Source organism: Oncorhynchus clarkii, chromosome 18 (assembly GCF_045791955.1).
Source record: "Oncorhynchus clarkii lewisi isolate Uvic-CL-2024 chromosome 18, UVic_Ocla_1.0, whole genome shotgun sequence".
In the NCBI taxonomy this organism is placed as follows: Eukaryota; Metazoa; Chordata; class Actinopteri; order Salmoniformes; family Salmonidae; genus Oncorhynchus; species Oncorhynchus clarkii.
The window spans coordinates 44048387-44075325 of record NC_092164.1 but is presented as its reverse complement, the minus strand read 5'-3'; the positions used below and the strand labels follow the sequence as shown (position 1 = coordinate 44075325).

The window sequence follows — 26939 nt, the reverse complement described above, 5'->3', positions numbered from 1 at the left end:
TCACAAACTGCATCAACATGTCGGCCTTGTCATTCCTCCTGATAGGTCACTGAGGAGGAAGAGAAACCAGTCATCAAACAGTCATCACAACCAACCGAGTTCCTGCTCATCAGTCCTTCAAGACGCACACACAGTTTTGATGACTTCAAAGCAATGATAAGCCCCGACAGTGTAGGGGCCAGTAGGGATGTTCTGAGTAACAGAAGGCAGTAGAGTTGTTTTTGACTGTGAACGAGAAAGGGAAAGGGGATACCTAGTCAGTTGCACAACTGAATGCATTCAACTGAAATGTACTTCCGAATTTAACCAAACCCCTCTGAATCAGAGAGATGCAGGGGGATGGCAGTTTGAAAATCGACCTCCATCCAGGGATGGAAGATGTCACTGTAGTCCTAATTATCCCAATAGGCAAATGAAGAAGATTGAAATACTGCTCATTCTAAGATAGCTAATGCTAAATCAGCCCATTGGATTCCATGAAAATGCGACGCCAAGCAATTGGGTGAGTAGCTGCTGGAGGTGATTTTGGAATGAAATGAGCTGCTTTATCAGTAGCTACCTAGAATGAGGATGAAAAAGGCAGTTTAATGAATAACTAGCAGTATTTCAACCTTCTCAATTTGCCGAATGGGATAATGGGAAAGTAATGAGTACAGCGACACCTTCCATTCCTGGATTGTGGTACGTTTTCAAACCATTTCTCTTCTTGTTCACCAAAATGAAGACATATTTGGATATGACCATTTCGACTTGAAGGAAGGTTTACTTCAAGTCGAAAACTTTTGAGTAATTGGTTCCCTGTTCACTGCTAAATCACTGGTTCTCAGGTGAGAGAGGATATTTTCCCTTAGTTGAGGAGGAGGTGGTAGATGCCTACAGTTCCACTTTAGTGAAGGAAGGCCTGGCAGAATGCTTAGATTCATGGTCAGTAGGCTATGATTAATCCACTTGAACTTCGAGTCAATTTTAACATGAAAAGCTAATTTTGAGTCATATTGATGGTGTATGTGCATTTGTCACACTTCTATTACTGTAACCTTCTACAGTAGCCTGGACTTCACCTGGGGTTTGTTTAGTAGCCTACAACAGAACGGTGTTCAATGTTAATCGAAACGAAAATGGTACTGAACAACAAGCTGAGGAAGAGGACTATGGAGGCCCAGGATTGTGTATGGTGTGTGCTGCACCTGTTTTGCAATGGCCACACACATATTGATGAGGCCACACCTCGCTACACCCACTGAACTGTAGAGAGAATGATTTATCTCAACTTTTATTTCTTTCATCACATTCCCAGTGGGTCAGAAGTTTACATACACATATTTGGTAGCATTGCCTTTAAATTGTTTAACTTTGATCAAACGTGTCGGGTAGCCTTCCACAAGCTTCCCAGAATAAGTTAAATTTTGGCCCATTCCTCCTGACAGAGCTGGTGTAACTGAGTCAAGTTTGTAGGCCTCCTTGCTCGCACACGCCATTCAGTTCTGCCCACACATTTTCTATAGGATTGAGGTCAGGGCTTTGTGATGGCCACTCCAATACCTTGACTTGGATGTCCTTAAGCCGTTTTGCCACAACTTTGGAAGTATGTTCGGGGTCATTGTCCATTTGGAAGACCCATTTGCAACCAAACTTTAAATTCATGACTGATGTCTTGAGATGTTGCACCACTGTCCCCTCTGAATGTTAATAAAGATACAATGTTAACTCAGATAGTCTATGTATCAGTCTTATTGCTTGTGGATAGAAGCTGTTCAAGAGCCTGTTAGTGTCAGACTTGATGCACTGGTACCGATTGACAATGCAAAGCAGAGAGAATAGACTATGGCTTGGGTAGTTGGAGTCTTTAACGATTTTCCAGGCCTTCCTTCCACACCACCTGATATAGATGTCCTGGATGGCAGGGAGCTCTGCCCCAGTGATGTACTGGGCTGTTCGCACCACCCTCTGTAGCGCCATTGCATCGATGGTGGTGGTACTGCCATACCAGGCAGTGATGCAGCTAGTCAGTAGGCTTTCAGTGGTACAGCTGTAGAACCTTTTGAGGATTTGAGGGCTCATGCCAAACCATTTCAACCTCCTGAGGGGAAAGAGGTGCTGTCATGCCTTCTTCACGACTGTGCGCGTGTATTTCGAGCATTTTACGTCTTTAGTGCTTTGGACACAGAGGAACTTTAAGCTCTTGACCTGCTCCACTGCAGCCAATGTGGGTGGATTGGCGGCGTGTGGATGGGGGCATGCTCATCCCCCCTGTTTCCTGTAGTCCACGGTCAGCTCCGTGGTCTTACTGAAGTTGAGAGACAGGTTGTTGCTCTGGCACCACACTGGCAGGTCACTGACCTCCTCCCTGTAGGCTGACTCGTGTCGTCAGCCAACTTAATGATGGTGTTGAAGTGTGCGTGGCCCAGCAGTCATGGGTGAACAAGGGTACAGGAGGGGAGTAAGCACACATCCCTGTGGGGCACCTGTGTTGAGGGTCTGTGTGGCAGAGGGGATGTTGCCTACCCTCACCACCCGGGGTTGCCTGTCAGGAAATTCAGGATCCAGTTGTAGAGGGAGTTGTTCAGACCCAGTGTCCTAAGCTTGACAGTGACGAGTTTAGAGGGGACAATGGCGTTGAATGCTAAGCTGTAGTCAAAGAACAGCATTCTCACATAGGTATTCCTCTTATCTAGGTGGGTGAGGGCAGTGTGGTGAGCAATTGAGATTGTGTCATTTATGGATCTGTTGGGGCTGTATGCAAATTAGGTTTAGGGTGTCTGGGATGGTGGAGTTAATGTGTGCCATAACCAGCCTCTCAAAGCACTTCATGATTAAAGAAGTGAGTGCTAAGGGGGGAAGTCATTGTGGTGTGAAGCCTTACAGTTCTTGTGAACAGGAATAATGGTGGTCATCTTAATAAAACATGTGGGGATTACAGACGGGGACAAGGAGAAGTTGAATATTACCATGAATATGCCTGCCAGCTGTTCTGCGCATGCTCTGAGAACGTGCCCCCAGAATACTGTCTGGACCCGCGGCCTTGCGGCTATTGACCTGCTTAAAGACTTTTCTCACGTCGGCCTCAGAGAGCAAGATCACCCAATCCTCTGGGTTGGTGATGGCCCTCACACCCGACATGGTGTTGTTGTCAAAGCGTGCATAAAATGCATTGAGTTTCTCAACGGCGTTTAGTGAGTCTGACAGAAGTTGTGCAAATTGTGAAAATCTAATATCTTAGAAAAAAAATGCACGTTTACATTTTATAAGATTCCCAAACATAATAAGGCAGCTGTGATGGAAGGTTTACTTGACTTCACCTTTCTTACCTCAATGCACAATGCCACTCTGAAGGTGAATGTAGGCCTGTAGGCTAAAAACAGTATTTACTTTGGCAACATAATATTATTTACTCATTTGTAGCATTGCCATTACATAGATTGAGGGCTTGAAACAAGGTTGCTAATTTCCACACTAAATATGAATGGAATCCAGATCAGCTTTTCACTTGATAGCTCAAGCCACTGAGGAAAAATAGGAAACACGTGGTAACTTGTCATTTTCAAAGAAACAACTAGCCTACGTGTGGGGATCCGATTCCTTCAAACAAAGTAGGCTACTTTATCCGTGATATATTATTCATCTCCCGTTTTGTAAAATAATTTTTACCCGGTGCCCGAAAAACGGTCTTTTAAAGTTGCCGCTGTCCATGGTAACGGATGTGATAGGCTGAACCTGGGAAAGAAAGAAGCTCGCCTCGTTCAGAATAGCAGCGGCGCTGGAGTAGCCAACAGTCGTCGTCTGATAGCTCCAGCCAAAACGGGACATCGAACCTTTTTTATTTTATTTATTTATTTGGTTCGATTGATATCCTCTTCTCAAACAAGATGTGACTTTTATAACAAGACTAATACCCTTAGAATATTCATGTCAGGATAGCCGGGAGAGAGAACGCCGAGGGGGTTTTGCGAATGGAAGTTATTTGTTGTGAATTGTTTTGAGTATGTTATGCCGACGTGAGTTTGTTTTTGGGTTGTCTCTGTTCGCCGTGGACCTTTAATTTGGAATCTAACGACGAAAACCAGATCGCCGAGGGAAACCCAGAGTGAGAATTCTACGAAGCCAGAGAGCTCCCAACAGACCGGGGATTTAAATTGTGTTTGGTGTGCTCCGGGAGAAGCGAGAGTCAAAGAAAGAAATTCATGTGGCCATTCTCTCTTTAGCAAAATATTTTGGATTGCAGAATGAGCAAGGAAAGACCCAAGAGGAATATCATCCAAAAGAAATACGTGAGTAGTTACTTTCCTATTATTGTCATATGTGCATACAATAATTTGACCTTTATAAGTTTGCACGTTCAATTCGCCCGTTTCGAAGAAAATGCATCCACTTCGATCACGGAGTAGGAAGGTTACCATTACACAGCTGTGGCCTATTGGGGTCGAATTGCCTTTCAGATATTGAAGTTGTAGAATGTGTTATCAATTAGACGTATTTGATTTTATAGTCTGGTATATTTATACAGTGTCTGTGTTGCTACAGTTCTTCAACATAAGACAAGGCTATTTATTTGATTATTAACTCGCAATGGAAGGGCAATGCGCATTGAGGACTCATCACTGTACGAGAAATCAATACACCACAACAACTTAAGTCAGAATTTTCCACAGGAGCTGGCTAATTGTTTTCAGAATATATTTTTCTCCTTTAGTCCCTTTCAGAGCCATGAAGAGAGACCGCCATATCTCCCATGGCTGATTCCGGGTTGCATACCCCCATCCCGAGCAGCCCTCTCTCTATACACTGGCATTTATAAATTAACACTTGTTTTGCTGTTGGATATCACAACAACATTCACTTTAGTTATGTTGACGTGACTTGAGTGTAACTGAAAAGCACCGTCCGACCATTACGAGTGGACTGTGGCTCTTTAATTTTCTCCGTAGGGAGAGGACGCAGGGGTTAGGCAATTTAACATTTGCGAAGAATTTATAATAATTTTACAATCGTTGTGGAACGCTCAGGGGGAGTTGCTTGTCTGTTGGTTTACTAACATTGATATGCGATAAAGGGTCTGATCATTTTAATTTTGTGTTGCACGTCTGTTACCTCAGGGAATGGAATATATTGCAGCCTGAGCTTGCTGAGTCAGAATGTTAAAGCTTCTCGGACATTTTTTTCTCCTAAATGCGCATTTATGTTTAAGCAGACGGGAGACCCTGGATGCGGCTAAACGAAGTGTTAAAGGGGATAGTAGATTAAATGCGAACTTGTTTTTTGTGTAATTTTAAAGAGGTGGTGGTGTTTCAGTCGCATTGCAGAGGTTCGTGTGAAGGGGAGGCAAGAAGCGACCATTTTCTATCTGCAACTACCTAATACCGGCGAATTTGTCAAAGGGGCTATGCCAATTTAGGTAATTTCAAGATTTTTACCCTCTGTGTAACCCAAAAGATTTTAAATATTTTAAATAGAGTTTTAAAACAGGCGTAAACTAACCAATGACGTACTCTCTCAAACGGAGACACTGGCACATCCCTTGGCTGAGTTTAACCCTCACGTTACTGCGTGTCCTCGTGTGAATTTTCCTCATGTGGAAACAATGTGAAGTTATTATGAACTACTTTGAATAATAACATCATTTCCGATTATGCACGTTTTTATTTCCATATATTTAATCTCAAAACATTTTGGCCACGTGTGGGCCTGCTGTTTGTGGCCCACAACACTTGAGTTATCAAAGCACAGTGGGACCCTCATAAGGTGTGATTGTGGCCTTGCCCAAACATACCACTCTAACGTGATTAAAACGTTATACTTTTATATATTATGAGGTGAAATAATACTAATTTCTCGAAGTGTTAAGCATATAGTTAGTCTATATACTCAATACTTTCCCCAGAGCGTGATACTATTTCTCCCTAACATACTCAACTCTCACTGCAATGCTAAAGTAATCAATGCACTACATTTCCAACTTTCTTTGGGACAGATGAGCTAATTTAACACACGAAAAGGACGCTAGGGAAATCTCAAGAATGAAGTTTAAAATTGTCTGATATTTTATTCATAACTTATGTAATTATAGATGTATGCTTATATGACTGTTTGTGTGTGGAATTGGACTGCACGGAACATGGCTGTCACATCTGCTGAGCTGCAGCAGCTGGGGTAAAAATCTGGTCGGACCAAACCATGCGAACAACAAAACAACCTGGAGGTGCCCCCTTCTCCTCAGGCCCCCAGGGGCCCCCCACTCAGAACGCAACACCCTCCCCCCAGAACAACTCTTGGCCCCTCTGATTTAACGTCCCCTTAATTAGCGTTAGAAAATTAGCCATGCTTGGCTCCTCAGGAACACTGGAAAAGAGTGAGTTGTGAATATCCCCCATGTGCTCCATCCATGTTATTAAAGTTCATAGGTCAGGGGAAAAAACACTTTATAATGCAAACAAGGCAGTTGCCGCTCCTTTGATAAGACACAAGTTAACCCCCCCCCAATTTTTTTTTTAGAGGCACAAACACTCTTTCTCTCTGAAATTATATCTGTATATTGAGAGAATTTGGCGGGGGTGTAATAACTCATTTGGGTAGCAGCGTTTGCTAGATTTGTGGTGTTTAACTGAACATACCACTGAGAGGAGACGTGCAGCCAGGGCCATTTTGTCCTGACTAGGCTGTTCTCAGGATGTGTGGTGGGTTAGAGCTGCCTCTGATTCAGGCTTTGTGGCGCTGGGCTGGCCTCTGTGTGCTGGGATAGAGCTTGGCTGTGTGGTGGGATAAGCACAGCTGCTGCAGGGGTCTTTACAAATGTAAAGAAGCTGTCAGTGTTTGTTTCATCAGGCACACAACTGATGAGGGCCAAGTTGAAAAATCCACCGCGGTGTGTGGAGCACAAAAAGAGGAAACAAAAATAGAGGGGGCCGGGGTCGAGGCCTGTAAAAGTTCCGTCCCCACTCTCCCTCCCCTCCCCAGTCCTTCAGCTTTACTATTTAAATTTCTGCCTCATATCCACCCATGAGAGTTTGTGGGTCTGAGCCTGAATGTGCTTAATTTAACCTTCTGTTTTACTTGCAGATGGTCTTTTTTAAATCCTCGTTTTCTTTGTGTGTGTGTGTGTAACACAGCACAGTTCACAGTTCCGCCCTGAGGAACCTTGGCACTGTAACTGGGCCAGTAAGATGCTGTGAGGTAGGTTTCAACAGGAAGGTTTCAGACACCTCATTCTACACCACTACCTTCCAACTTCTTGCTCAAGCATTCTTAGATTAATCATAGTTTTTCCTCCTTTATATCGGCGGGACCACTGACTCCACAGTACATGGAGAGCCGGCTCTACGTGGAGAGAGTGGAACTGGCAGACACTGCCTTCTGATGCTGTTGCATTTATTGATGGCTCTATTCAGTTCTCGGTGTTTTGCTGTCTGCCAACAGACAATGTTCCACTTTACTGCGTCGTTACGGGAGCTCCCCAAACTGCCCGATTTTAATTTGGGCCGCCAGTGATCAGCTGCAGCCAGCAGATCGCCTCCTATTCTCCATTCTCTGTCTCTCCCTGATTTTACGACAGCTTTACTTCACACACCCTGCCCCTGTTACCCTGTTATGTAATGTGACCTTTCTCTTATCAGCCGTTACCATCTCGGCACAATCTCTGCACAAGGCCGCAGTTCCCTTTCTGTTCATTAGATCAACCTCTTTATGGGCAAACTACCAGCCAGGCACATGCACTATTTTATTAAACTACCAGGGTAGTGCCATACATGCTGTACCAGGCAGATTAACTGCTGTGCTATCATATAAATGGGGGGGTTTGATATTGTAATCATGTGCTGAAATATACTCTATCGTATGTGCGATTATTCTGAGATGAGACTGTCTGACATTGCTGTATTGAAGGACTATTCAGAATATATGTTATGTATGAGACTCGAGTACACCACATATTCTCACTGAATGCACTGCTTCATTTTGCGCCATGATTTATGTCTTCCTACTCCTGTGGGTTTGGCTGGACTGCCCTGAGTGGGACACAAGCTGCACTACACAGTGTGTGTGGCAGCCAAAGCTTATCTGTTCTGAATCCCTGAGGAGCTGAATCAGCATTTTTAGATGTCTTTGGTTTTGCCTCAACATTCTTCAACCCTGAGGTGGGAGGACACTTGACGGTAGTAGGTAGGCTGTATGGGTGTGACTGGAGGGCAGAACAGGGGAGGAAGGCGGGCATTATGAACAAGACACTTTGGCCGAGCCCATTCAGCTGGTGAGGGTTGTGTTCAGAGTGCGGTAAACTTCTAGGGAGTCTCTACTGACAGTAAAGGCTAATGGAACCATTAGTCCTGCCATCCAACCACACACCTAACATAGCAGGCGTAAAAAGACGCCTCAGCGGAGTCCCTACATCTGTTCTTTAGGGCAAATGGAAGTTAGGTTGAAAACCTGAAACATCTGTGTTGTGCCGACCCTGCGGAGAGTGAGTGCATGGACTGCTTCTATGGTTGAGCTGGGGCTGGACACATCAGTTATACACTCTCGGTCAATCCGGTATTATCTCGAGATCCTTTTCTACCACTCTGACTTACTTTCATCAGGCAGCAGTAAGCCTCCAGGGATAAAGCAATAGAGGTTCCATTCTGACTATATTGATCCATGTTACAGACTCCTAATGCCTTGATGCGTGATGAGCTGCTGAATGGGCAACGAGGAGGCTATTTTAGCCATATATTGTTATTCAACATGATTTAGAAATCATTATACTCTTATGTCTAAATATAGTTGATAATCAGATTACACAGCTGTGTTATACCTGGTTTATAGAACTCGTATTTACTCATGTCTGAGTTTTGAATCGCAGCGGACTCATCATTGTAGTTTTTGGGTTCTAGGTTTCCACCAATTTATTCTATATAAATCGGTGATGCAATGATGTTTGTAGTGGTATATAATAGTTATATTTCATATGCAGCTGTATAATATCTGTTTCCTGCCAGAGAGCCCCACAGGGACCTTTGGCCACTCCCGTGTTAGCTTGGCACACTGACTTATCCACGGGTTAAGTTGGAGTCAAAGCATTACTCCGATGTCATATTTACTGTGACGATGAAGGTATCTCTTTATTTACATTTTTATTGCAGTCATTTGAGGCCCTTGAACAAGCCGGTGTTGTTTTCTGAAAGATGACCTCTCCCTCGGTGCATGTTAATGCAGCCTTTTCAACAAGCGTCACCCCCCCCTCCCCTTCTGAGGACAGGCCTAACTCTGGGTGGCAGCTCCCCTCTCGATTTACTACAGTAATGAGCTTGTGCAGTAAGTGGCTGCAGTGTGTACTCTGCTCACTATAAACTGCTGGAGTAGTTGGGTGGGCTGCATTGGCTTTGTGGGGACCGAGTGGCAGGGGGGAAGGAGGGGTGGACTCGCACAGCTCAAAGGTGGGGAGGCAAGAAACCGTAGTTAAAAAAAATAAATAAAAAAATGTAGGTCAATGGAGGCGAGTTAATTATCGCTCTGTGTGCTCCAGCACCATGAGAAACACATTCGTCTCCTGCTCCATCTTGTCTGGTAATAGAATACTGAGTTTTTTTGTTGTTTTATTCCCTCAGTGTCATTACTCAGCCAGGTGCAAAGAGCAGAGCGACACCGTTTCCAGTGGGATCAGCATGAGAGCAGAAGCTATGGCAGTTCTCTCCCGCTTAGCCAGAGAAGCTCTTCTAAACTGCTGTGGAGTGGTTGGCGGTGGGATATCTTGCTGCTTACAACACTCGTGTATATTTGTCTGTAGTGTGTTTGTATTCATCTGTTTGGCGGGAGATCCGTCTCCTTGGTGGTTTCTTCGCGCTGCATTCTTCCCACATTTTGTTGTTTGGCTTCAGACTGCCAAAGGAAACATTGGAATCTTCCCCAGATAGATGTAGTGTAAACTGTTGGAATACCTCACCTTGCCTCTCCCTCTCTTACCATAAACAGGCACCCTGTGCTTTGTCCCTGTGGGTCAGCTAAACACGAGGCCAGGAGTTTGGTTAGCTACACATTCTGCTGTTGTCTTGGCGGCCTGAAACTTATAAAGATTATTCACAATATGTGGTTTCATAAAGCACGTTGACAGATGTTCATTATGACCCAACAGTGGGATTAATATTTAAAAAAGAAGAATTGTCAGAAATCTGATTCAGACAAAAGTAATGCCTCTTTGATCTCCTCTCTGCACAATGGCAGCATTTTAATGGCACTTCTAGCGGCTACATTTTCACTAGGCCTCACAGCAGGGGACTGTAGTGTTTGGTACACCCAGGGAAGGGAGCCAAAGCCCAGGCTGAAAGGCTGGCCCTGCCCCATGGCCCTGGATCAAATAACCCTCCCAAAGGAAGCACTAAAAACCACAACCTGTGACAGTCTGAGAACTAAAGAGGATAGAAATAATTAAAGTGGGGTCTGTCGCGGGTAGAATTTCGATCTTTACCGTTGCTAATGACCGAGCTGGGTAAAGGAAACTGATCTAAATGTTGATCACGTCATACAATATATGTAGCTCACGTCAGATCCATATACTGTACAGCCTTGCTTAAATCTCATTACATTGGTAATTTTCAGCAGATTTACACTACAGTCATTTAGGCCTATAGGTGTCTATCTAGGCCTATAGTATAGTGTGTGACTGAGGACAGAGTATGATATTTAGTAATGCTTCAGTTGGTAATCATAGAAGTTCAATCCAAAGCAACTCTGCCATGTAATGTAAACTGAATCTGGGAGTCACCTAAAGACAGGGTTACCATAGTGACCAGAAGTGTTTTTTAAAATGTATTTTCCATTCTCCATGCCATCGGAGGGGGCCTAGCCACTCCGTTACTATAGCAACTGCTGGAGTCTGGGCAGAATGGAGCGTCCATCGGTCTGTTTTGAGACACGACACTCCAGTGTCTGAACATAGTAGAGAGCTGAAGTTAGACTGTAAAGTAGCTTTGCACAGACTCTACTGAGGGGTGTTTGTAGGTAACAGGCTGAGAGGCATGACTGACTTTGGTATGAAATGTGTGGCAATTTACACTCTTGTGCTCTTTCAAGTATTTCACAACTAAGGCATTGCCTGACAGAACTAGCTGTTTGAGGCCTGTTCCCTTTAATATCACACTATTGTATTTTGAATGAAACCAGAAAACCTTTACCTGGTACTGTAAATGACAGTTCCACTGAAATCAACTGAGGCATTATTACTCCGATCAGTCATTGTTGCCACATTTACTTTACTACCTGAATGGAGAGCAAGTGGAGGAGAGGCAGCCATTTAGTTTCCTCTGAGTATTGAATGGTCTTGCTTGGATTGGTGCTCAGACATAGTTGAGTGGAACCGTTTGCCAACCTTGAAGGAGGAGCGTCTGAGGTACCTATATCACTGGACAATCTGCCAGACCCACTGGCTGAGGCAGCAGCCATGGTTTGGTGTGTGGCTTTGTCTGTGACTTGGCCTGACAGGACAGGAGGTGTGTGAGTGGTTCTCCTGTTTACTGTGACGTTGGCAGAGGATCCTGTAAGCGGTGACACCGTGGTAACTAGGTGTCTCTGTCTCCGTGGCAACCAGGTTTGTCTGTGTACCTGAGACAAAGTACATTTCACCTCCACAGGATCCCTTTGAGCTCAATTACCAACTAGAGGGAGAGAATGAGAAGGAAGGAAGGAGCGAGAAAGGGATAGAGGTATGAATCAACCCTGCTGCTCCTCTCTCTAGTCTGCTGGGGACCCTTCCCTCCCTCCCTTCTATATCTGATCTAATCGTTTCTCATACATCATAATATTTTGCGCACGGCCCCACCGTACACTGCCTCCCAGTAACAACACCCTGTCCTACTCCTGCAGCTCCTTCCCTGGGCCTCTCCTCTCCTCCAGTCCCCAGGCTGCAGCGTGGTTCTTTGTGAGGAAACGGGCCAAGCTATGAGGTGAAAATCACTTCTTAATTGCTTTAGTGTTGTGAGCCCCAAACAACCTGAGCAGCTCCGCTAAACACCTGGCTTTGTGTCTGGGAGTAGGCTTGCCCACTGTAATCTACAGCCCTGCACTCTGAATGGCCACTTTCATCATGATTTTCTCAGCAGTGGTTTGTGTAAAGAGCATATCAAACATCTTTCCTCCCAATGACGTTTCTACAGTATGTGATAATTGCCAGAACAAGAGATACAAAAAATGTGTTTGGGCTATACGGGCATGGACCTTTTTCTCTTAGTTTCTGTTGGCTATTAGATTTAAAGGCTGTGGTGTAAGAAGCCAACACCACGTTGGATGCATGTCCATGTCAGTGAGTGTTTGTGAGCCCAGAGCAGTAGCATGGTATAGAGCCAGGCTGGGGCCCCTCTGTGGTCAGCTTCCTGTCAACTGTCTGTTCTGTTGCGGTCTCCTCCATTACCAGCAAAGTAACGGCTAATCTTATCTCCCTGACAGTTAGCATTACACTCAGCCTTCTCTCCTGCAGCCATCTCCTTTGAGCTTCACTCTACCAGTCCACTCATTGTCTCTGCAGAAAGAGAGCACTTTAGTGACAGTTTAAGTTTCTCCCTCCCAGTCAAACTGGCCTGTAAAGTTCAGGCCAGCTAATCACTAGCTGCTTGTATCTGTCATCCACAGTGTGTCCTGTTGGTGACCCTGGGCCTGCTGCAGGAGAGCAGAGTTCACAGCTTCATTAAACCACATGAAATCCTCCACTTAATTTCTGTTGGCCCTGATAGTTGTTTTCCTCCAGCTAACAGAGCTGTGTAGTGCGACTACAACCTAACACAATCATTTAGTCTCCCAGCATCTGGCAGGCGACTCTACTCTCTGAAATCCATCCACCGCTATTTTTATGGGGCATGAATCTGTTGAAGCCACGGCTGCTGCTGGCTGTCTGGCTTTTTTTCTCCTGTTGTAAATAACTTGTCTCCATCAGAGAAATAGATTCCATTGTTATGGGTCATTTTCAGGCCTACTTTGTTTGAACGTCAAAGGAGAATAGCTTGTGAATAAAATGAATACGGTTGAAATATGATGGTCAAACGCCTCGACTATATTGAGTAACCGTAGTGCTGAGGAAAAACCAATGACATTTTCTGCTGCTATTGTTTTGGTTCCTGGAACATGGCTGGTAGGTCGGTTAGGGGTTAAGCACAGCGTTTGTATGCTGTGAACCCTCTGACCCTGGACGTTTACAGACGGAACAAAGCAGCTTTGCGTCTCTAAGCTCAGTCAGCGCTCTACTGGCTGTGCTGGGGCCCGGCCTCACGCTTGCATCAACACAGCTCCCCAACCGCAGTGATGGGAGCTGCAGAGTGCAGAATACTCCTATGTTTTGGGGTAAGAGTAACCCTCCTGTTACCCCATGTGCTGTCCCATGAGCCTAGTTTATTTTTTTTCTTATTTCTTCTTCTCCCCACTACTAATTGACTGGGAACATGGCTCTGGGAGCACGGTGCTGCATGGATCCCCCTGTCTGTCAATCGCTCTGCTTGCTTGTGAGCGACAGCTACAGATGTGTGCCCCGTTCGGTCTGTCCTCAAACCGCAGTACCGTGAAACTGTCAGTCTGCCTCCTTTTCCCCACTCCAGAGAAACTCACAATGCCTTTGACTTGTAGTTTCTCAGGTCGTGTCTACACTTGACACTTCCATGCGACTCCTGCTATCAGAATACAAAGATCGCATTGAAAAGACTGGTCTAGATGGACAAAAGTCGCTTTGTGGTCTAATTCTGTTCAGATCTGGCTGACCACATCAGGTGGTCAGGGATGCGTTGTGTGGGAATTTCTCCTTCGTCTGAATGCAGTCAGGCTACCGGAAGCGCATACAGTGGGTGAAGCCCAGCAATCCTCCCGCCAGTCTCCAGAAATACATTCCTAGCATGTGAGGAACATTTTTGCAGGCCTCATCAATGCTAGCCAGCTAGTTCATATTTAGAAGGTCAAACAATTGAGTTTTTCTAGATATATGCTCATTCGTTTGCAATCCCTTTAGCATTGCTTGCTGGCTAACTACAGAGGTTAGCTACTGCCGTCAGTTGCGATTTTATAATTTAGCCTATTCCACCGTTTGTAGAATGCATACTGGCGTTTGAATATAGCCCGGCAAAAGGGAGTCCGGACACACTGGACACTGTAGACTCATTTACATGTAGGTGTAGACTCCTGACGCTTTCAGAATTCCATGATCAGAACTCTGATCAGAATTCCAAAGCTGCATGAACTGTCAAGTCTAGACACGACCCGCTGTGTCTTGGGGATCCCATGAGGTTTAATAGAACCACTGATGTTTGTGTAAATGTGGTCTGTGCACAGCCTTCTCAGCTGTGTTGGCTATTTATTCTAAATTCTCTTCAGTCCATGCCACTGAAACAGATATTTTGAGTTTGACTATACTAATTTCTGATGTATTGGAGCTGGTTATTTGCCTTTAATTTATAAAGGTCTAAATGCTTTTCATTCATTGATAAAGGTAGTGCTTCATGCTAGTTTGGTTTAATGTTCTCCCTCCTCACCAGAGAAGCTAGTCTAAACCATACAGTTTTATTTCAGTCCTGTGACATTAATTCATGGAAAAGCTGAGTGTCTGGCTCTGCAGTGTGCATATTCTCTCCCCAAATGAGGGCATTGATGTATGAAGAACCTGTCAGAGGAGTTGATTCCAAAAGCAGCCATCTCTTCCTCAAACACACGACTGTTCCCAGTGAGCCCACAGATTGACAGCCAAATTTAGAGTATCACCTTGTATCAGTCAGTAGGACGTCTTGGCGTCTATACCTCTACCCCTCTTGGCTTCAGTTTTGTGTTCAGGGCCAAGTGTTTCTTTCTGTCTCACAGGATTTGATGAATAGCTTTAATATACTGTTTCCTTTTGCTCTCTGAGAAAATAACTCCAATTCAAATCCAACTTTGTGTCACCTGCGTCGTATACGTGTGTAGGCCTTACTGTGAAATGCTTACTACAAGCCCTTAAGAAAATATTTACCAAATAAAGTGACTGTGCAAGGGTCATTCTGTGAGGTATAGACTACTACTGCCTTTTCTTTTTCCTACTTTATAAACTTTCCCCCGGTGGTTTCTCCTCACCCCTACACTCTGTTGTTCATTGCCTGTCTTCTCCATCCAATCTGCCATTGTCCGTTCTGAAAGCGACTCTGTGACAATGCCACATACCCCCCCTTCGTTTGTGTGTGTGTGAACCTGTTCCACTAACCTGATGTCTGCAGGTGTTTGTGTTTTAACGGTGTGGTCAGCCATGCGTAGTGTAGGCCAACTGTATGGTAATATGAGACCAGTGATTGTACAGCAGTGATTCTACTCTGAGCAACAACATGGATCTGGGAAGCACCTGGAACTTCACTCATTCAGCTTCTCTTACAATGGCTGATTGACAGCTGGCCCTATTTAATTGCTGTATATTTCTTATGCCAAGCAATGGAGTAACGCGTTAAAGGTCTTATGTGCTGTGATTTTTAATGTAGTTTTATGTATTTGCAAAGGAGGATGGGACTGACGCGGATTGCCAAGCCCAGTATCAATGTATTGTCTACATCTAACTGGCTTTTATTCTTCAAGGCTGTTTGGACAAAGGCAGTTGTCTGAATAGGGATGTGTGAGATATATGCACAGCTGTGCTCTGCTGAAAATAACATTTCCTCTCTAAAGCCACGACAGACAGAAGTTGGAATGGAAACAGGACAGGTACACAAGGTATCCTCATAAGAACACACACCACCATGTTTTTGTGAAATTATAATTCATTCTTTATTCAATGTATTCATCATACAATCAAATCTTATTTTATTAGACCTTTCCTGTACTACATCTACAAAATAAATCTATAGTAATTAAATTGCCCATTCACAGTAGAGGAAGGCTGTCGGAGCCTGTTTCTCCATCTCCCCAAAAGAGCCACTGCTCATCACTCCTCTCACACCTTGCTGCATGATTCTGTCACTCTGCAAATGAGAAGCATATTCCTCACCTTCCTATTTATGTGGACCAGGCAGCTTTGCTCCCGCTCAGACAGGTGCTAGCTGTGTTCGAGGGCCATGTGTCTGTTCTGCTCGCACTCCCAAAGATGTGGGCTGTCCGCCTCCACCTGGGCTATCCATGGTACAGCCTGGACAAATTGCTGGATATAGTAACGTACGTGCGAACACACACAGGCTGCTGCTAACACCTTTCTGAGCTGAAGGGAAGGGCCTCTCTTTCTTTGTTGCCGCTCTGCTCAGAGTGGAACGAGGTAGTACAACGAGGGGAAGGAGGGAGAGCCACAATGACACAGACCACCCCTACCCTTCTCTTCACCAGATGAAACAGAGCTTCACCTGGTCTTATGTGGCACTGTGGACCTGAGCAGTCAGAGGAACTGACCGGCCGCCATTTTTACTCCGTTATCTTCCTGTAGTGACGATTGAAAAGTAGGTCAGATCAGAGGCCTCGTCAGCCCTGCGCTGTGCTGCGTCAAGCAGGCCTGCGTAGAGCAAATATGCCTCTGCTGTCTCAGCCTCTCTACTGTGTTTCTGTTCAGTGTTTCCTTCCGCCAGCAACCAGCTTGACTTCCCACTGCTTCTGAGCCCCTAGGCAAGAGGCCCAGGAGGCGTGTGTGTGTGTGTGTGTGTGTGACCGCTGAACCCCTGTGCTTGGAGGGGTCTGTTCAGTGTCGTGCTGCAGACATGAAACGGACTGACGAGTGATAGGGTTGAGGGGGAAATGGAGATCGGTGGTGGAGAATAATGACGGCTTCTCCACACAGACCAGCAAAACGGGACCGGAAAGGGGTTATGAACAGAGGGAGTGTGACAGAACTGGATGGAGAGAGATTGAGTGCAGTTAGTCTGCTGAGGAGAGAAAGGAAGCGAAGAGGGAGAGACCAGCATGCTGCTGTTGTTAGGGCATGGGGGGAGAATGGGTGGAGCCACCCACATGCCTTGGCCAATCCCTGCCAAGCTCCCTGCTCACTCTGCTGTGTAGTTGGCTGAGGTCTACATGGCAGAACAAAGTGCTTTTGATAGGCAAGCAGCAGTGTAACCAGACTCTGGGGGTTGAGGAGGAGGGGGGGGGGGGGTAGTCTCCCTCCCCTGGGTTTTGTCATGTGTTTAAATGGCTAATAGGAGCTGAAACGAGCTCAGGATGGCACTGCCACGGCCCTCCGTTCCATCCAGCCCTGAGCTGCTGCTGACGTTAAATATCCTGAACGTAAAGCTGAATAGAGATCAATAAAATATTAAGACCACAGCAGTTTCACAAGGTCCCCCACTTCTGTGTAATGTTGGCTCAAGATTATTTGAAGCTTCTATCACCCTTATCAAACTGCATGGAATCCCAAATGGATGTTGTAGACTAAAAACAAGTGGCCAACACTCCTGTCTTTTAACTCTCATGCATGGCAACATCAACTCAGGAAGCATGGAGCCGGTCTGTGTGTGTGTTTCCACCACACCAGGCTTTGAAATAATCTACTCTGTCAGTAAGGGCTCGCTCTCTCTTCCTGCTCCTCCCCTCTTTCTCACTCACTAGAGCGTTCCACAGACCCTGGTCACTAAGCTATCCCTCTGGTCTCTGCTCTTCTTTTCTCCTCCTTTCATAATTTAGACGATCACATTTACCAGCATTCAGACTGGCACACACGAACATGCACACTCATGCAAAGATGACTGCCAGAAATGCTTCTGTATTTGATTTTACAGTACCAGTCAAAAGTTTAGACACCTACTCATTCTAGGGGTTCTTTTATTTTTACTATTGCAAGGAAAGAAATTCCACAAATTAACTTTTAACAAGACACACCTGATAATTGAAATGCATTCCAGGTGACTACCTCATGAAGCTGGTTGAGAAAATGCTAAGAGTGCAAAGCTGCCAAGGCAAAAGGGTGGCTACTTTGAAGAATCTCAAATATAAAATATATTTTGATTTATTTTACACTTGATTTTGGTTACTACATGATTCCATATGTGCTATTTCGTATTTGATGTCTTCACTATTATTCGACAATGCGGAAAATAGGTCAAATAAAGAGAAACCCTTGAATGAGTAGGCGTGTCCAAACTTTTGACTGGATTGGCAGCCAGGCCTAAGACCAGAGAACAGTTTGACTTAGCACTTAGCACTTTACAGTTTGTTTCTTTTCAGATGACTGGCACTACGCCCCCCCCCCCCCCCCCCCCCCCCCCCCCCACTCACACACACACAAGTGAAAGTCACCGTAGCCTCCTGTAAGTGGGTGACTGACCAGCCAACCCTAGTCTGTTGGGTGAATTCTCCAGGTTCCACTGAGGTGTGGTTGAGAAGCTTCCTTGCAGTCCTGGCCTGAAGAAAGGGAGGGTTTAATTTATTCCTATGGGTTAGCTAGATGGCAGCATTGCAGGGAAATGTCCAGTTTTTCCCAAGGTGACCAGACAGGACCTTTTGGCTGCTCTTCCTGTTCAGGTGGTTACATCATTAGTGTGGCATTGTGGGTCATCGGCCTATGTCCATTCAGATATCTGATACCTGATAAGAGTATCCCCACTGGACTGGTGTCAGGAGTTTCACTAATGAGAGAACCACCTAGAAAAGATTTGTCAGAAGTTCCGATGAAGGGGAAATGGAAAACGGACATCACTGATTTGCAGGAAAAAGTCTGGTCTCAGTAGCTCTTAATCTTTGACCCATGATGATGCCACAGTTTTTGTCTGGTAGCCTGGTCTGTTGGCCACTAAAAACTGAGAGAACAGACTGTAGTGTGAGTCTGTAGCGAAGCATTACATCATGTGGATGGAGATCCCAGGGAGCAGACTGTGTGTGTGTGGGAGCTGAGGGAAAGTGACGGTATGGAAACAAAGGTTTCTGTGTTCTATGGTTGTTCCGTAGCCTTGGCTTTACTCTACGAGGTGAAACGCAGGAAGATGGAGGAGTTTCATACCATATCACGGAAGCCTTTATTCATAACGTCATTGAAGTTACCTACGATGTGACATGATAAGGTGGTACAGTTGCGCGTGTTAAGTTGGAGATGAGTGTGTGAACCTGAGGAAAAACAATGGAGTCACATTGGCCAGAACAAGGGGAACTTCCTCTGCCACAGAACTGCCTACTCCAATGTAGTATCTTCCAAGTGTTCCGAAGTAGCTTTTATAGAACAGGATGTTCTAGAGGTCAGGGAATAAATGTGTGCAAAATAGGGATGCCATTTATGTTGTGTGTGTGTGGTTAACATTGCTATTGAGGATACGTAGTTGGTTAGTCTGGTTCAAATCAAAATCCCCACCCACCACTGACTTGGCTGGACTGCAGTGAACTGGCTGTAGAGGAGATTTGGAGGAACCAGAGGAAAAAGACTTGCACGTTTTCAACTGAGCAGATGAACAAGAGACTAGTGGTGCACTGACATGTCACACTTTGACTGGCAATGTCCTCTGGCAGTGACAGTAGTGTGAAGGTGGGAGGAGGACTGGGAAAGATATCAATGGCTGCTCTCTGAGTAACAGATGTTTCGGCCAGCTACTTTTGTACGATCTGTCTGCCTACTGGGGACAGTGGGGTTACAGTCCTGGTGGCGCCCTAGTTTCCCCCCATGCCCTCCCTGCCACAATACAGCTCATCTTAAGCAGGAGAACCCTTTTTTAAGCATTAATGCAGAGGCCCCTGTGTGACTGTCAATACGGGCCTGTGTGCGAGGAAGTGACCGTGCAACGGTGTGACTGTGTAATTGGGTCTCCCTGAGACTGATCTCTGCTCTCATGGTTTCTCTTTTGGCTGATGCTTTGTCTGCTTGGCAGACTCTGATAGCTCAGCATCACTGAGCTCAATTCAAGTTGCTTTCTTGAGCTCTTCCTCTTTTCTTTTTTTTCCATTTTTTTGGGGGGGGGGGGGGGCTATTCCTCCCAACTCCTGTCATTCACGTAGATCATCTGGCCCAGAGGATGAGTAACATGTGAATGCAGACTGAGGTAGCTCGGATCAGCTGGAGGTGGGTACAGTCTGCACACAGACGTGGCTTGAGTGTTGTCATCATCCATCTAATGTATTTTCTGTCTGCCCTATTTCAATAGGGGGGGGGGGGGGGGTGGATGGAGGAAGGAGTTGCGGTGGTGGATGGAGGAAGGAGTTGCCTGATAAGGAAGTTTACAATTAGGATTCATCTGGGTAAGGCGAGGACCTCCAGTTTGAGTTTGTGCTGTCAAAATGGACTTATAATTCTCTGCAGCCTCCTCTGCTCCTGTGTGCTGGACTCAAGCTTATTTTTAGCTGTCTCGCAAACTTTCCCACCCAGCAGGAATGTGTTCATGAGAACCTCTGTCCGTAGAATAATGATAAAGACATGAAAGAATGATTCAGGATGGCTTAGTCACGGTAGTTTCCTCAGAGCTTCCTCCCTGCATCACATCCAATCATTATGTTGGTTTTAACCTGAGTGGGTTGTTAGGAAGATGACATCAATATCTGAAGTGGTTTTTACTCATCTGTGTATCGCCTACCAGAAGCTCCTTGCTTTGTTGATGAATGTTTCTGAGATCCTCCTCGGTCATGAGACTGAGCCGAAGGAAACTAGTGTTGTCACCAAAGGGAAACTCTCTCTTTCTCAGTCATTCCTCTCGCTGTCGGTGCCTTGTGGTGACGTCAGAAGCTGTGAAATGTTCAGCTCAAATCAAATGTATTTGTCACATGCACCGAAAAACAAGTTGTAGACTTTACCGTGAAATGCTTCCTTAATAGCCCTTTCCAAACTATGCAGAGTTAAAGTAATACATAAATGAATTACAATATGCTCTATATGAAATAATAACACAATAAAATAAGGCTATATACACCGAGTACCAGTACCGAGGCAATGTGCAGTAGTTCAGGTTTGAGATGAGCGTGTTTGCGTTTCTCCACTTCTGTCGGTAGTGTTTCAGCCATTGGTTCTGTGACCCGGTGGGCATTAGGACTGTTTTTGTGGTGTGGTTGTTTCTCCATGTGTCCTTGGTTTCAGGTTGAAGACCCCTGCCTGCCTCCATGTCTCTGGGGGATACCGCCCCCTGGCTAACAACATTACTCTAAGCAGAGACGACTTGTCAAGGAGGGGAGGGAGGGGAGGGAGGGGAGACCCAGTGACTAACCGTTAACCATCAGACAAATTACCTCCAGTGGTTTCTGGAGCGGGGAGGCATTCAGTCACCCAAGCATCTAGACCCTAAAGATGGGACCTGGGTGGGGTGAGCAGCGAGGTGGCCCTCGGGGGCTTCAGAAGCTTACGAAAGTGGCACTTTATCGGACGGTCAGGCTAAGTAATCTAACACACAGCATTGGCAAGGCTTGAATAGTCTATGTTGCTTTAACTCACATGAGTCACATGATGCACCTAACTGACTGAACCTCCAGTGGTTTGTTCCCCCACCACCATATTAAACAGGCTCTACTGAGTCATATGGTTGCTGGGTATGGGAATGGTTTTGTGTTAAGGCACAGAGGGGCCCCTCCATTAGTCTGTCAGACAAGATCACTGTAGACCTATTAAACACCAATGCAGACTGTATAAATGGGCTGTTTTTTAATATAAACGTTATTTGTCTCAATGTCCCAGCACTGCAGTAGTAGTGGGTTCACCTGACTCCGTCTGGTATGGCTCACCCTACTATGGTCTACTATGGCCCCCCTCTGTAGCCCAGCCTTTGATCTGTCCTCTCTCTCTCAGGCAGCTCCAGGCTGATGATTAGATGAAGGGTCATGGAGTTTGGCCCAGGAAGGGGGGGGGGGGGGGGGGTCTGCTCTGGGGGCTTAGCTGATTACGTGTTCTAATAGAACTGAACTGTTTCGGCAGCAGACCGAAGTATGTTATCTACTAAAGAGATGAACAGGGTCTGCTGCAGCACAAGCCTGTAATGCACAGACAGAATTTGGGGTATTCAAATATAGCCAAGCCATAGCAGAGAATGGCTGGTGGCGCCGAGTCCTGCGTTTTTTTTAAACTGGACGCTCAAAGACTCAGTGGAATGTAGTTTACACTAGTGCAGAAGTAGTGATGCACTTAGACATTCATGACCAACCTGAGAGAGGTGCTAGAACAGATCATTTAAAGCCTATTTGTTAACCCTGGAATGTTCATACCATTTGTTGCATTTCTGCATTGTGTTATATAGATTTTACTGGAGGGACAAATTGCAACTGAAAATGTGACAAGTGATATGTTGGAAGCACTTAACACTATCAAATCTGCAACAGCACTTGTAAACAGTGTTTATGAATGTTATTCTATTTGGTATTACTGTAGCTCCAGGAAGTCTGTCCTAGGGGATATTCTTGCCTCTCTGTGGGTTGAAAAAGTTCCTAAGGCCCCAGCCTCGTCCAAACTCCACTCTTTCTCTCTCACACTTTCTCTCTCACACTATGTTAACATCCATTTTGTGCCTGCCTGGTAAGGTTTGTAGAATGTGGACCCTTGCCATGTCCTACTTCTTCAGCTCATCCAGCTTCCCACCCACTCTGCTGCTCTCCACCTCACAGCTCTGGGTTTCTGTGTTGTGGTCGGGTCAGGTGAGCATGCACTGCTGCTGAACTGCATGCCATGCACTGAGAGCAGAGCTGCGTCTAATGCAGTAGTCTCCACTGGACTGCATGCCATGCACTGAGAGCAGAGCTGCTTCTAATGCAGTGGTCTCCACTGACCTGCTCATTTTTTGTTGTTTTTTTGTTCTACCTATATTGATTACTGCATTGTTGGGAAAGAGCAAGCAAGACATTTTACTGTACTTGTTTATGTGACAATAATACTTGAAACAAACTCTGCAAATTCACAGTCCTACATGACCAGGAGTTGACGTTTAACTTTTTTTTGCCACTAGGACAGATCCATTTTTATACAAGCTGAAGTCACTTGTCCCGACCCCAAAAAGGTCTGCAACTCCAAAAGGGTTACTGAAAAAACGAGTGAAGTACATAGAAGGAAATAAATAATTTTCTGTGCTCGTCGATATACTATGTTATTTCCCCCTAGCAGCCATACCAAAAAGTAAAAAACATACCACTATGCATTTGGCTCTTCTGCTAATTGAGGGACGAGAGGAATCATGACATGGACAATATATATTTAGTGAATCCAAATCTTTTCGAATAGCCTATTCCACTCTGGTGGAGCTGTGGCACGAAAGAGGCCGAGGCTTCTACACATCTGGCTGTGTGTTCTGAAAAACGCGGAAGAAGCGAGTGACGGTCAACGAACCTCGCTGGCTATGCGTCTTGTGATGGGTTGAAAATCATCATGGGCTGCAGAGCAACTCCGCTGTCCTCAGACCTGGATAATTATAAACTGATTTGCATTTTTGCCTCATTCTCTTATTAGGCCTAGGCCACTACAGTGCCTTCAGAAAGTATTCATACCCCTTCACTTATTCCACATTTTGTTACAGCCGGAATTCAAATTAGATGAGAATACATTTTTATTTGTTTATCCACCTACACACAATACCCCATAATGATACTTCATAGTAAATGGATTGAAAATTAAATGCAATATATATAATTTGCATAAGTATTCACATCCCTGAGTCAATACCTGTTATAATCACCTTTGGCAGCAACCTACAGTTGTGAGTCTTTCTGGGCAAGTCTCAAAGATCTTTGCACACCTGGATTCTACAATATTTGTCCATTTGATTGATCTCAAAATTCTTCATGCTCTGTCATTGGTTGTTGATCATCAACATATGGTGCGTGGTAATGTGTTGTATGTTTGAGTCAAATCCAATAACTCTTTGTATTCAGTACTAAAAGTGAATTGCTTTGTCACTTTTTTCAGTATTACTTTAGAGCCTTGTTGCAAACAGGACCTATGGTTTGGAATATTTTTATTCTGTAAAGGCTTCCTCCTTTTCACTCTGTCAATTAGGTTAGTATTGTGGAATAACTACGATGTTGTTGATCCATCCTCGGTTTTATCCTATCACCATCATTAAACTTAACTGAGCAACTGAGTTAGGAAGGATGACTGTCTTTGTAGTGATTGGGTGTATTGATACACCATCCAAAGTGTAATAACTTCACCATGCTCAAATGGATAGTCAGTGTCGGTATTTTATTTATCAACCTATAGGTGCCCTTTGCGAGGTATTGTAACACCTCCCTGGTCTTTGTGGTTGAAACGGGTGTTCTGAAATTCACTGCTCGACTGAGGGACCTTACAATTATCTGTGTGTGTGTGAAGTACTGATATGAGTTGGTGTATAAAGTTTATTTTTATGACTATTGCACACAGAGGGAATCCATGTGACTTGTTAAACACATTTATGAACTTATTTAGGCTTGCCATAAGGGGTTGAATACTTCTCATTATTTATTTGTGAAGGTAAACAATTCCACTGATGTGTGTAGGCCATGCCCTAAAATAATTCTCAATTTTAATCCATTTTCAATTCAGGCTGCAACACAAAATGTGGAGGAAGTCGAGGGATGTGAATACTTCTTGAAGGCACTGTATATGTGTTGTGGGCAGGTTGCGCATTGCTAGAGTAATATGGAAGTAGTTCTAGACCAACTATGTATAATGGATTTCATAAGCTTTTCTCCTTTTAAAAAAATCTATTCTATTCGATTTTTTTCCCATCTTGGTATTGTTTGCTCAATTTCTCTTGTTGTGGCCTAAAATATGTTGTCATTCAAAATGAATCTTTGAATGAGAATGGCATGGACTTCTGTACGGATTCTCATTTCAAAGCTGCAACTATAGGACAAACTTTGTTAGAATAGTTTGGTGAATACTCTAATTTGTCATCATGCTTTTGATCTTTCAGTTAGTAGGATTAGGCCTTTGGTCGTTTTGGTTCGCAAGGATGGATATTTTATTTCTGCCTCATGCATCAATTGTCTTATGCTTTGTTCCAATTTCTCATTAGATTTTAATGTCTTGCAAATGTTTCTTCGGTCTCTTTTATTACCTTAGGCCTCCCATGGTTTTTGTGTTATTCATAAACAACTTCACTTTCTGAGATGGCCTAGAACTAGATTAATTCATTGTTCTATTAAAACATCTCGCATGCATTGCAGTGAGTGTCATAATAGGCCAAGTCCTATTTCTATCAAATAGAGGAAATGGAACATTTGGGCTTCTATAACAATAAGACACGGAGTGTCTGCTATAAAAATCAACTTCGGCTATTGGCCCAGATCATTCGAGAGCGAGAGAAAGAACAAAAAAAATTCTGACCAGATTGTTTTCCGCTACTATGGGGAGACTAGATCACGTTGTAAATATAACATATTTATTGACATAGGAATAGTTCATTTACTCAATGTCAACCATGCACTGCCCCTCATCCAATTCTGATCGAAGTAATTGTTGTAGTTATTTTTTACATGTACATTCGGACAACAATTAAAAAAATGTATATATTTTTTTGTGCACCTGACAAGTGGACAAGCATTTGACGTCGAGCCCTGCATGCCGTGCTCTCAGCCAACCAGCCAGCATGGATGCCTTCTGCCTTTTAGTTCATCACCAAGAACTGGTTAAAGCTACAGTATGGAGCCTCGGGCCAAGTCAAGCGTACTCTTAGGTCTCTGCGCTCAGTGCATAAGAGGTTAACTAGCAGATGCTGCTGTGGTTTTAGCTGGATGTGGATGCGTCTGGATGCGTGTTTGCTCCAGTGGCTGCCCCCACTGGACCCTCCAGGCTAAACCTGTCATCGTTAATATGTAATAGGGTTATGGGTGGGGGGATTAGGGTCTCATCATACTTGTCCATGATCTTTGATGCCCCAGTTACTGACTGCCTCAGCTGCTGCTCTAAAGTGGCCTTGCTTCCTGTCCAAATTCTAGCTTTTCTCACAGAAATGTGTTTGGGTGTGCATCTGTCTCGTTTTGTGTATTTGAGTAGGAGGAGAGGGACAGTCAGACAAGATCTCAGTTCTCGATATACACATTTTCGTTGGCTGCACATCAAGATCATCTTTCTGTTCGCTCAGTCTGTTCATCTTCGAGTCTGCTGCCTGAGTCATATATGCGCGCCGACCAGCCCTGTGTCCTCTTATGCCAGCCCAGCATGACTGCCAGTCAGTCAGAATGTGACAGCACTCCCCCTTATGTTTCTCTCAATGTAATTGTAAAGTGGAATCTGAGTAGACGAGGAAGTAGCAGAAAGACTAGTCTTTAATTAGAGGGTTGTTGATCATACTATGACATTAAAACTGTATCTTGTCTGGTAGAATGTTTAGCACAGTGAATGGTGGGATTATTGTGTTTTTCTGAGAGGCTGGAGCCACATCAGTGCTGCTGTCTGTTGGGGTGAGATGTGTCTGTCTGGCAGGCTGCCTCAGCAGATGCCATCCTATATTGTATTTCTATCCTGCCCATGAGAAAAAAGATGTGATTTGTTAGTCGAATCTCCTATAAATATTTAACCCCTCCCCCTCACTTCAAATGGCTGTTAGCAGTTCTAGTTGCCGTGGGGATGGGCCTAGTGTTTGTTTAGCCAAACATCATCTGTTTCCCTAGTTCTGCCAAATCGTGAGTTCCTGCATTCATGTCCTTCTGACACTGCCTTCCTAAGTGGCTGCATCGCAGCCAGGGCTTTACTGGGTGTTTTCCCTGTGCTCATGGACTGCTGTGTGGAATAATCAATAACACATTATATAATGTCACCTCCTAGGCTTTAGGGAACCTGCTGATCTGCCCCCTTTCTAATGCCATTGATTTGTGTCCTATCTTTTCCTAGCCTGGAATCCCCAAACTGATTATCACTATTGTTTCATGATATTCCAGGCCTTTTCAGATGAATCTTTTCCTACGTTATATTGCCATGCCGGTCTGTCCTGTGTGTTGCTACTATATAGCACTTCCTCTAGAGGTTTCGGGGACATGATTACAGACCGAGGCTGTTAGCCTGGCCTGCTCCTCCTGCTGCTGTTGCTATTTTAAGCACCTTTTGATTAGTGCAGACGCCCTTGCACATGTTACAGACCGCCTGGCCGACTTCAGCCCTGTGTGTCTCCTCAATCTCTTTCTCTGCTCGCTCGTGTACACTCTCT

General features: G+C 44.8%; 1 protein-coding gene across 2 annotated transcripts in view; it reads left to right on the top strand.

The window, feature by feature from the left end:
• The first annotated feature begins 3742 nt into the window (after positions 1-3742).
• Positions 3743-26939, top strand: part of LOC139373553 (protein Jumonji-like) — a 92637-nt gene continuing 69440 nt past the window's right edge. For both annotated transcript variants that reach the window (XM_071114200.1, XM_071114199.1), the window contains exon 1: positions 3743-4268. In XM_071114200.1, coding sequence (XP_070970301.1) covers positions 4224-4268 — 45 coding nt within the window. In that variant the 5' untranslated portion in view covers positions 3743-4223. The remainder of the gene's footprint in view (positions 4269-26939) is intronic.